The sequence below is a fragment of the Gracilinanus agilis genome, chromosome 4 (assembly GCF_016433145.1).
Source record: "Gracilinanus agilis isolate LMUSP501 chromosome 4, AgileGrace, whole genome shotgun sequence".
Lineage (NCBI taxonomy): Eukaryota > Metazoa > Chordata > Mammalia > Didelphimorphia > Didelphidae > Gracilinanus > Gracilinanus agilis.
In genome coordinates this window covers 156,822,656-156,835,080 of record NC_058133.1, presented here as the reverse complement: position 1 = coordinate 156,835,080, position 12,425 = coordinate 156,822,656, and the positions used below count along the sequence as shown (strand labels likewise).

Sequence of the window (12,425 nt, the reverse complement as noted above, 5' to 3'; positions counted from 1 at the left end):
CACTTAGCCCTGATTAGTAAGTCGCAGAACCAAGAATTGGGAATCAAGACCAAACACTGTGGGTGGGGGAGAGGGAAGAGAGGGGATTTCTAACAGTTTGTTAAACACCTGGGATCATTCTGAACCAGTTTGCACCTTTGGGTTTCATTCACTTAAGTGACTTGCTACATGAACAACGCTAGAGAGGGCTCCCACAGTCGAACTACAAGTCCCACAATGCACGGCACGCAGGGTTGCCCCCTCACCCCCCAACCCGTAGAATTGACTTCTAGGATACCTGAGCGGGGGAAAATGTTTAATTTCCCTCCTCCCCATAGTAGTTAAATCCTTCCTTCCTAGTGCTTTCATTTTTTTAACGGATTGAAAAGTTGGAAAGAGCAGGAGGTAGCCCTCATCTTTCGGGTATAACACTAGATAGACAGCGACCGTCCACGAAATCTACAAATCAAGGATCAGGGACCTGCAGAAGCAAAAAATAGTGATGGGAAACCGGAAGTAGGAGGAGAGGAGGGCGCCAGAACCGGAATGGCCTTCCCTTGCGCCTGCGCTCTCCTTGGGCCTGCGCTCTGGAGGTCCTGGGGAAGGAGGCCTGAATTTGGGCCCCTCCTCCACCACGCCTCGCCGCCTCACGTCCCACTCCACCCGGGAACGCGCTGAACTCGCGACCGACGGTGTGGAGCGAGCCAGTAGTGTGCACGTGCTTCTTCCGGTGCCGCTCTGCTCCGCCTCCCACGCGGAATCGGGACCCCTCCCCCTCTCTGTCCAGGTCCGCGGCGGGAGGCGACATGAGCAACAAAGAAGGTGGATGCCACGGCCTAGGCGTGTTGTTTGTATTTGTGTTTGGGTCTGAGGGAGGGCGGAGGCCTCGGCCAACTCCTGGCTTGATTCCCCCCCCCTCCGCTCACGCCAGGGTGACGACCTCCCACCCCACCCCTGCCGAAGCTCTGCCCCCTTATCCTTGTCTTTTCCCGCCCTGGGGCCTTGGGGGGAGGGGAAGGCGGAAGAAAGGTCAAGGTTACACTAAATTCTCCCCACACCACCCTCGTTCCCTAGCCTCTCTCTGGTAGTCGGGGTGAAGAGAAGCTATCTTTGGGCTTGGGGGTGGGGTGGGGCGGAGCAGAGCAGAAGCAGGGTCCTGGGGTCCTACTGTTGAATTGGCCAGAAACCCCAAGGCACCTGCCCTGGTGTTTGATGTTCTCTGCTCCAGTGACTCGTTCTGATGGTTAGAAAGGAGGTTAACTTTCTTAGTCTCTTTGTCCACTCCTGGCTATGGGATAGCATCATGATCTCCTAATTTTTACCTTCTCTGCGTAGGGTCAGGAGGGTTCAGGAAACGGAAGCATGACAATTTCCCACATGGTCAGAGAAGAGAAGGGAAAGATGTTAACTCATCTTCTGCTGTGATGGTGGCCTTCAAATGTAAGTACTCTTAGTACAATTTGGTCGAACTTACAACAAAAAAAATCCTAGGTGGCCACCCTTGAAACCACAGTAGATGTTAAGCTGCCATGTTCAGCAAGAAAAACAAATGAAAAGTGAGATTGCAAATGACATTTTGGATGAAAAAGGTTAACATTCTGATCCTTTGAATTTCAAGTTGCAAAATTAGACTAATCTTTTTGAAAGTCGCTACATCTATTTCGCACTTCTAACTAAAATAACTAATTTGGGTTTTTGTATAGTAGATTTTCAGTATTATTTTAAATAAATGCTTATTGAAGTCTTTTTGTTTGTATTGCATTATCTTTTTAGTTTGTATTTTTTTTCTCTCATTAGAATACAAGTTCCTTGAGCAGTATAACTTTTACTTTTGTCTTTTTATCCTTTACAGCTCCAAGCCTCTTGAGTTGGGGAAAAGTGTACTGCCAGGAACTACCTAAAACCATATTAAACACTTAATAATTATTGACTGATTCCTTCTACAATGCTCTTGACTTTATTGACTATATCTGTAATTTGCCACAGAAATACAATACTTTCTACCAGCGTTTGGTCTGGCTTGAAGTAGGTGGTCAATAAATATGTGTGTGGATTGCCATTATGAGTATAAGGAAATCAAGAGGAATCTGTCTCAATAAAGATAACTTGCTCTTCCCATAGCATTAATTCTGGTGAGAATTTAATCAAACTACTCTGCCTTTTGTGGTGAAAATATTATTGAAATAAAATATCCATCACCAAAGTCATATAGTTTATCGATTTCAGAAATCAGAACTAGAAAGTTGGAAAGCCATTGCTTAAATTATTCACAATTTCTTTTTTGAATTTTCTAACAATTACAAAAATCATTAAATTTCAAAAGCCTGCATATAGGAGAAAGTAATTCTCTCACATAGTTTAACTTAAAATTTTTATAGGTTAGATTTTTGACTATATGTCTGTAATGGAAGTTCTGCCTTGTTAGAATATCAATACTGATAAAAATAATAGTTGATTATAACACTTTATAACAGTTACAAATAGCCATATTTATAACACTTTATAACAGTTACAAATAGCACGTATTTCCCTTTTTAAGATGATACATTTCAGTTGTATAATGCTTTAAAGTTTACAGAATGCTTTATATACGTTTTCATTTGAGCCTCAACATCCCTGTGAACCAAGTACTACAGATATTACTCCTATTTTCTATAATCCTATACAGATAAGGAAACTGAGGCTTAAATTAAGTGACTTTCTTCTGGTCATATAATTAGAGAAGCTCAAAAGAAAGATTTAAACACAGGTCTTACTGGCTTCTAGTTCAGTACTCTCTATCCATTATGCTAGGCCATGCCATTTAAAGCTGATGAGGCAGGCTTAAAAACCTGACTCAACCAATATCATTAATGAGTAGGTAGCAAAGAGTTAGGTCTTCTGACTCCCAAGTTTGGAGTTTTTGTACTATGCCTCTACTGGTGAACCTATGTGAAAGAATTTGAACTAGATCAGTCAAATTTTTAAATCTCCTTTAATGTGAAAATTTCACTATTACTCCTATAATTCTAATGATTATAGTTTTTAACCTGATTAAAACATACCATTAAAATAAATACTAGATGTATACACATTTCTGATACTACTTTCTCCTTATCTGACCTTATTCTAGGCTCTCCATATTCAAATGATGGGTTTTGTTTGGGATTCTTGAGAGGAACAATAGTCAGTTGATCTTTCATCTGCACCTCTCTAAGGTACTCTGGGGAGAGGGGCTGGTAGGAATTGAGATAGTGCAAGTAGAAGAATCTGCCTCTTAACTTGAATTACTAACTGCTGGACATCTAGCCCAAGTTCCTTTGCAGTCTAGTGGGAAAACTTAATTGCTGTTTCTGCTGCTGCTCTAGAAAATTGAAAAACTTAAGCCTTGCATCTAGGTGGGAGCTATTATAGGTCTCTCAAACAAGACTTTGAAGGGAAGAATGTAATCTGTATTTATATCAATACTTTTTTCCAAGTTAAATGACTGTTATATAACAAAAGACTGACAATTTCTGCCTTCTCCCCTGACCTCCATCTTAAGGGGTAGCTCACATGGTGACAGCAGGGAATAGAGAGGAGGTCTCAGAAATATGGTCCCCTTTTATTTATACCTTTTTGGCCTTATAATGGCTGCTCTTTGAGGGTCCTTTGTTTTTTTTCCGAATGGATGTTTCCTTAATCTGGGGTTCTTTGGTAAGTGCACAGATGAATGTTTTTCTGTCAATTCTAACTCTAGCAGGGGTTTCAGCAAGTGATCCACAACACTGAAGTTACAAACTAACAAAATCAAGATACAAGAAAACCTAGATAAAATTACATTTTAAGACTAAGTCAGTATGCAAACCATAGGAATATTTATATGTAGATTTGTTGTCAGTGAGTTCAGGTGTGACACCATGGACAATATTATGTATGGGGGTTTCTCAGCAAACATACTGGGAGTGGTTTGCTATTTCCTTCTCCAGTGGATTAAGGCAAATAAGTGATTTATCTAAGGTAGGGTCTGAGATTGAATTTGAACTTAGGTCTTCTTGATTCCAGGTCTGACCCTCTAGCCACTGTGCCACTTAGCTGCCTTTTATGTATGGATTAATAGCCCCCATTTCTATTTGGGTCTGATACTACTGCTCTATAAGATAGCATGTAGCATTTTCACCACTGAGATCTTACATACCTCCTTCAGGAAGCAATTTTTAAGGACTTGTTCAAAATAGTATTAGTAAGCAAGACCAAACACTGTATAGTATGATTCCCAGGTCTCTGCTTTTTTCCGAGGTTCAGGGCACAGTTCCACTGAGTTTCCTTGGGCTTAGATATACTTTTCCTAATCTCCAAAGAGTGTTTCAGTATAAAGTTCATCACTTACCCTGCCAACTTCCAAACAGACTTATTGGCAACAGTCCCAGTTTCCTGACTGTGGATGTATTTAATCTTCCTCCTCTTCTCCATAATACAAAGGGAAAAAAGGGCATTTTGGGTCCCAGGAATGTTCTTGAGTATTGTATAGTTCCACAAAATAGATACATAACCTAGGGTGATTAAAATATAGATTGACAACCATAGGACTAGTAGTACTGGGAGAGAAGTAGTGGGTCTCTTCCAGCAATTTTTATATTTAACCATTTTTTTAATCATTCATTTTGAGTTCTGCTTATTTAATATCTATAAACCCTTTTGCAAGTCATTTAACCTCTCTTGGTCTCAATTTCCTCTGTAAAATGAAGGGAGGTTGATCTTCTAGCTATTTTTCAGCTCTATGTCTGAGTCAGTCTAAACCTACTCAATTTATTAATTTTTTTAAGATTTTACTATATGCAGGTTGCTGTACTAGGTGCCAGGGATATAAACATGAAATGAGGTTTAGACTTTGCTCTAAGGGAACTTAGATTCTAGTGGGTAGGGAAGAAAAAGAAATCATAATGCAGAATATGATAAGTACTAAGGATTGGTCTAGCCAAAGTGCTTTGAGAAATTTAGAGAAAATTACAGAATTTAATACTTGGAATGAACTGCAGTGGCCATCTGATTCAACCCAGCACAGAATGAATATCCACATAGTACTTAATAGAAGTTTCTTCATTTACTTAGTCAGGCATAAAAGATAAGTGGTGATCCTGTCTCTGTTTGAAGACCCTTCAAGGAGGAAGAACCTACCACTTTTTTTTTTTTTTTAAAAAATAAACCCTTACCTTCTGTCTTAGAATCAATACAGTTTATTGGTTCCAAGGCAGAAGAGCAGTAAGGACTAGGCAGTGGGGGTTAAGTGACTTGCCTAGGGTCACACAGCTGGGAAGTATCTGAGGCTAGATTTGAACCTAGGACCTCCCATCTCTAGGGTTGGCTCTCAATCCACTGAGCCATCCAGCTGCCCTTGAACCCACTATTTCCTTAGGCCGCTTTTGGACAGTTATAATTATTAGTAAGTTTTTCTTACTTAAGTTGCAACTTCTACTCATTGATTTGGCTTTTGCCCTTTGGAGTCCAAACAACAAATTTAATTTCTCTGTAGCTTAAGTCCTTCATATACTTAAACAGAGTGTTCAGTCCTTCTGAGTCTTCATCTGGGGGAATGAGATTGAGTGCATAGAAGCTGTAATTATTTATGTTATCTGTTAAGTAATAGATGGAGAAAGGTGCATTTGAGAATGGTGAGAGAAGTGGGACAAACTTGGGGAGATGGAAGAAGGAAGAGAACAGATGAAAGCAAGTAATTCAGTTTGGCTTGTAGCCAAGTTATGGAGAGATTTGAAAACTAGAATAGGAAGCACTTTATTTGGTAGTGTAAGAGGCATAAGTTTAAAAGTAGGTGTGTAAGCAGGCTAGAAAAAAACCTTAGCTGGAGGTCATGGACATTCTGAATGGAATGCAGGGGAAGGAGGAAGTTGCTTGTGCCTGAGAAGGACTCCATGGTGGTTGGCACAAATTGTTGTTGACCCTGGGAGATCTCAGAGCTAGGGGAGTTGTATCCAGATTCCCTGGGATCCTGAGAGTGGTGAAGGCTTACAGCAGAGGCTCACATCAGACCTGCAGAGCAGCACTGAGTAGGGAAGTGGTTTGTGATCTGGTGGACAGCATTGCAAACTTTCTCTCCCTACCTGGATACCTTGCATCACCTGTTCTGGTGGAGTTGACTCCTGGCATCCTGAAACCATCCCTGGATTAGCCGTGAGATCCCAAGTAAAGCCACCCTCAGGTCCTCAGCTAAGCTGACCAAACCTGGCTGGAACCAGGTTGGGAGGAACTTTTCCCTTGTGACTCCAGTACAGCTTTCTTTGGGCCCTGTCTTGCTTAGATCATAGGAGAGTGTAGTCAAGTCCTTCCCCTGCCCCTGTGGTTTGCCCTTAGTTTTTAAGTGTAGTAAACCCTATTCCCATCCTTAATCTTAGTTTGTTGATTAAATGTGTTGCCTTAACTTATAAACTCCTGCCTTTACTTTGCTGATTACCATAGGCCTAGTTTTGGCGCTTCAGAGTGGCAGTTGGACCTAATAGCCAATTCAGTAACAGACACCCCTTTGCTGTTAAACTTTAGTCTCCCTACTTGTTGGGCCCCTTCCTGTCATTTCTGTCTCTCACACACCCACCTGTTTACTGTTTAAAGCACCTTTCCCTGGTTTCTCCCTTAACAGTAGGCAGTAGGGACCCCCTGAAGGTAATTAAACAAAGGAGAGGATGGCTGATGTTGTCATGCTTGTACTTTAGAAAGATGATTGGTAGCTTTTATATAATGTGTTGGTGAGACTATATCTGGGAGACAGAATTGCCACTTAAATTTGTCCAAAGGTTAAGGAATAGAAAAGAGAAGACAAATGAAAGGATATTGTGAAGAGATTAGACAGTAATTGGAGACTGATTGAATGTAGGAGTAAGGGAAAATGAAAAGTCAATGAGGACTTGGAGTTTTTGAAATTCTGATGAATGGGAAGGTGGTACTAATAGTGGAAAGACTAGAGAGCAAGGAGAAAATTAGGGAGAAATGACTTGTTTTCTTGCTATGTTGAATGTGCTTTGGAAACATCTCACAGACATTTGAAGATATAGTTCTGGAATAAGATAGGGATGAAGAAAGACATTTGAGAGTTATTTATTTAGAAGTGAACATCAAAGCCATGGGAGTAGATGAGATGGGTGGGGGAGGGGTTTTGCAGTTTGGAGAAGGAACAGCGCCCAGGATGGAACCTTATGGACACCTTTAAAGGGTAGGAGGAGAAAGAGGAACAAGTGATAGGAGTATTCAGAGATGCAAGAAGAGAACCATGAAAAATATAGTGTCATGTAAATGAGCAATAAAAAACAGCCATTGTTCAGCTGTGTTAAAGTAATAGAGAAGTGAAGGAAGATGGAAGACTGACATATAGCAATTAGATTAGTCAATTTAGAGGTCATCGATGGCTTATATTGGATTGGGGACTGAGTCTACATTTATAATGGTGGAAGAGTCAGTAGGTGGTAAGAAATTGGAAGAATTTGAGTATGAACAACTCTTGCTAGTTTAGCTTTAAATGGGAAATATTTAGTGACTTGAGAATGTGACAGTCACAGTATTGATAATTTGGGGGATAGATGACATGGAGAATAGAGAGTGCAAGAATACTTGAAGATAGGAAGAGGCCAGGTTATGAAGGGCTTTAAAGATCCAAACAGGATTTTATATTAGAGGTGGACGTGGAATTATGTGGAGAGACTACTTAACAACCAATGTAGGAATGTGATAGTCAATATGAGGTAAATATGTATTGTTCCCCATATATTCTTGACTTAAGAAGTTCAAAATTAAGATAGAATCCAAGAAACGAGGCCAATAGGAAAATCTGTGGCCTCACATATCTGTATTTAAATACTCCAAATGTAGGCAACAAAAAAACCAAATCAATTAGAGATCTTAAAATGAGGAGGCAAATTTGACCTTGTAGTTTTCACTGAAACTGTGAGGAATGAAAACCATTATAGGACCATAGCTAAGATCTAAGTAATGAAAAACAAGTGATTTTTATCATTGGAGTATGTTACAGACCACTTGGATAGAAAAAGGAAATAGGTGAGTTTGGGAAACAGATCAGAGGCTTTATATATTAGTGATGAGACTTCAGTTATCCAGGTAGAATGAAAAAAACTACCATTAGCAAGAAGGCAAAGCTGTTAAATACTAGTTTTGTTTCTTTTTTTCTCTGCTAAGGAGAATGACCTTAGTACTGGAAATGACAACAAAAATAACCAAAAGGAAGTTGATATCCAAATAATTAAGGAGATATTAAGAGAACCTAGTTGCCCTTTGATCAGTGTAATGAATTCAGTATGTCATACTCAGATGAATTCATCAGGGCAGGGATATTTTTTTATTTCCAAGAAAAAAGCAAAAAAGTTTAATGAAACTATGTAGTGGACTTTGATTCTATTGAATAGATTAATGAGATGGTTGGTGAATATCTAGAAACAGAAGTAGTGATTACAAAGAAACTTTTCCAAGAGCTGACTTTGCCAGATTAACCTCATTTCCTTTCAATAGTTTACCTAGATTTTAATAAAGCTTTTGCTAAAGTATCCCTTTTATTATTTTTGTGGAGAATGGAAAAAGATGTATACTAGACAATAATACAATTAAGTGCATGTAAGACTGCTGGGAACTGGTCAGACTTGAAGAGTAGTTGTTAATAATTCAATGCCAGCTTGGCAGACAGTTCTTTAGTGGAGTACCCCAAAGATCTGTACCTGTCTCTGTTTAACATCTTTATCAGTGATTTGGTTAAAGGTTTAAATGACATGCTCATCAAATTTCCAGGTGACAAACAGCTGGGAGAGATAGCGAACACAATTGATGATAATAGGATCTGAAAAGACATTGGTAGGGGAGAACGCTTTATTGAATGAAACCATCTTCACCAGTATAAGATGGGAAGAATCATTTTAGTTATGAAAAAGATATGGAAGTTTTAGTGGACTGTTAAGTGTGATTGCTTGTAATGTGGAAGCCTAAAGAGCTGTTGTCATCTTGGGTTGCATTAAGTGAGCCACAGTTCTTGGAACTGGTGATACTCTATTTTCATTATGGCTCATCTGGAGTATTGTGTTTTATCTGGGTACTACAGAAGATTTTTGATAAGCTGTAGTGTCCAGTGTCTTGAGTATATGTTATCGTTAGTTAAAGGAACTTGGCATGTTTAGCCTGGAGAAGACTCATGGGGGACATGTTAGCTGTCTTCAAGTAGTTGAAGAACTGTTTATGGAGGAAGGATAGATTTTAGTCTCAGAGGGCAGAACCAGGAGTAGAGGTTGGAAGTTGCAAGAAGGCAAATTTGGCTTTATTGAAAAAACAAACAAACAAAAAAAACAACCCTCAGCTTCCTAAAAAAACTGACTTTGTTTCAGTAAAGGATTGGGTGAGGCTGAATGGGATTCTTAGTCAATCCACATAAGTGAAACAGGACTCTGCCAGGGAAAGTGGGCATCTTTCTTCAAGCAAATCAGTCTCTGCCTTCAAGGAACTTACATTCTAATGTACATAAATGTTGAGTTTGCGGATCATGGAACAGGATAAGAGAAATGAGGTTGGGATCAGAAGGGTCACAGATAGACTTACAGACAGACTCAAAGCCTCTCGCTGATCAGTGACAGAGTTTATTGATTTCAGGTAGTATTTTATAGAGAAAGTGATGTTGGATAAGGGATTAGGTAAGCTTTTTACAGAGACAGTGGTTAGTAATGATTTACAATCTTTGTACAATGACTTAGTTGATCTCACTGAAACTTAGAGTTTTCTATAGGATAATAAATCAGTATGTCAATGTGTAACCGTCTAACCAAGCTTCTCACAGAATTCCTGCATCAGTAATTTCTTGGAAGAACATATAGTTTTTATAAAGTACAGCAGGGAACAGTTAGAAAGGTGGGGTTTGGGGGCCTCATGTGATGCCTAAGCTATGTGTCTAGTTGTTTCTAAGTTATGGCTATGATTTTATTGGGGCCTATTCTCACTACTGAGGGCTACATTTGCTCCTTTTTTATATAAATAACAAATAAAAGCAGGGTAAGTGAGTGTATGATTTGTATGGATTGTGTAAGGCTAAAAAGCTAAATTCCAGTTCTATTTGCTTGGAAATGGAGATTTTTAATTATTTTTTTAAACCCTTAACTTCTGTGTATTGGCTCCTAGGTGGGAGAGTGGTAAGGGTGGGCAATGGGGGTCAAATGACTTGCTCAGGGTCACACAGCTGGGAAGTTTCTGAGGCCGGATTTGAACCTAGGACTTCCGTCTCTAGGTCTGGCTCTCAATCCACTGAGCTACCCAGCTGCCCCTGGAAATGGAGATTTTTGAATTTCAATTTTTGCTATGGCTTTTTTCAGAGTGTGTTCCAGGATGTGCTGTTTGTACTGACCATAGTAATTTGTCATAGGCAGATGAAGAAAAGTCATTTTGCAAGTCTCAAGAGGCTTCAGTTTGAAAACTGAAAATGTTTATAGCTCTTGCCCAGGGTACCTAGCCTTAAATCAGGAGGTCCAGTCCTAGGGGTACTAAGATCGCCATCCCAAAAAGGCCTCTTCTGAGCTTTTGCATAGACTTAGTGTAGGCTTATGATGTTGAGAAAAAGCCTTTTTTTGCTTGCATGACAAACATCACTTATCACAGCTTAGAAGAATAGCCCAATATTTGTGTTTTAGAAATATCCAATTTTTTGTTCCATAAGTCAAGCAAATATTAACTTCTTAACTTAGAAGTTAAACTTGTTTAATTTTCTAAGTGTTCATGCTATTATACTGCTAAGGATTATGTTCTGTTACGAGATCTGGTGTATATCTTTTCTTCCTAATCAAATCTGCAATAAGTGCTTGGTGTAAGATGTTTGTGCTTAGTCTTTTAAATCGTGAATTAAATGTGGGTTGATTATGCTGTGTCATCTTCTGGTGGAATAAGTGTGAGATTAACTTTTGTCTAAGTACCAGGGTTTGGGAGTATAAAATATGAAACAAATGTGATCAGTTATAGAGATAATAGAAGGGGAAATACACTTTGAAAACTTACATTTGATACAGAAATAATTATACCTAATATCAGACTATAAGGCTGTATATCATTTTAAGTTGTCTTTCAAAGTAGCTGAACCACAACAATAATAATAGTTGGGCTGAGGTTAATACAAAGGGTGAAGCTAATACAAAGGGTGAGGCAACCACTTATTAACATAAAATTGGGTAAATGTTTTTTCAAGAAGTGGCTTAGTTAAGATTGATCTATCTTTGGGAGGCTTGCCACGCCACCCCCCCACCCCCCATGCCATGTGAACTGTTCTTTTGGCTTGTCTCCAAATCATGGGCTTTGGTGACTCCGGTCTTCAGAGGAGTCATCTGAATTTTTCATATTTGGCTGTTCCAGAAAGGTTCTCCGCTGTAGGTGTTCATTTCCTGTGTAAAAAAACAACAACAACAAAAAAACTCAACCCCCATATTATAATTCTGTTGTTTTTTTGTTTGTTTTTGTTTGTTTTTTGTAGATAGGTTTCTCCATTTCATGTTCAGTGATTATCCAAATGAATTAACTTACAAGAGATTCATTGTAACTCCAATTGAAACAAAAACTTGGGGTAGGTTACAGTTTCTTAAGTAGTGGAACATATTTGATTGCTCTACACATTCAAATTTCTGGGGCTTCAATTATTATTTCACTTTGCTTTGATTATAAGAATTTGCTTTGAAAGAGAAAACTAGGGAAAGGATTATAACACTATTTGACTTCAGGTAAGAGTCAGGGTTATTCTTTCCTTTTGAATGGTGGATACAGTTCAATGACCTATCAGACATACCTGAATCCAGAATTCAAAAATAATATTAGTTGTAATCCCAAAAGCTTTTACCTTAAACAGCAAATCTCACCAATTGCAGCTTGGAGCTGAAAAATTTCCAAGATTCATATATACAATGAAAAGATTTGATTTTATAAGTCATGATAACCAATTTTTCTTACCAGCAATTTTCCAGTCTTTTCTAAATTTCAATACTCATTAGAAATACTTCAACTTTGGCAATTCTTCCCAGTTTATACAGAAAAAGGGTTAACAGTTTTGTTGGAAGTTAAATTTCTACTAACATTATCTTGATTACAATGATGGATGGTGTAATGACTTGGAAGAGAATCAAGACTATCCTAAATACATTTGTACCTTGTCATAACCAATTTACCTTAAACTTTTGGTTTACAATACAAATCATGTATTATTGCAAGTAAACTTGATCAAATTCTAACAAACTGCCTTTTATAAACATAGGTTTGCATTTATACACATTTTCAGTTTTTATAGAATGGAGTACATTTTTTTTTTAAACCCTTACCTTCCCTCTTGGAGTCAATACTGTGTATTGGCTCCAAGGCAGAAGAGTGGTAAGGGTAGGCAATGGGGGTCAAGTGACTTGCCGAGGGTCACACAGCTGGGAAGTGTCTGAGGCCAGGTTTGAACCTAGGACCCCCCCCCCCCC

At 38.9% G+C, this 12,425-nt stretch overlaps 1 protein-coding gene across 1 annotated transcript in view; it reads left to right on the top strand.

Moving 5' to 3' along the window:
• The first annotated feature begins 589 nt into the window (after positions 1-589).
• The window catches only part of TSNAX (translin associated factor X), a 46,929-nt gene continuing 35,093 nt past the window's right edge, over positions 590-12,425 (top strand). Inside the window, exons 1-2 of the mRNA XM_044673473.1 lie at positions 590-801; positions 1,315-1,419. Of these exons, the coding sequence (XP_044529408.1) occupies positions 786-801; positions 1,315-1,419 (121 nt within the window). The 5' untranslated portion in view covers positions 590-785. The remainder of the gene's footprint in view (positions 802-1,314; positions 1,420-12,425) is intronic.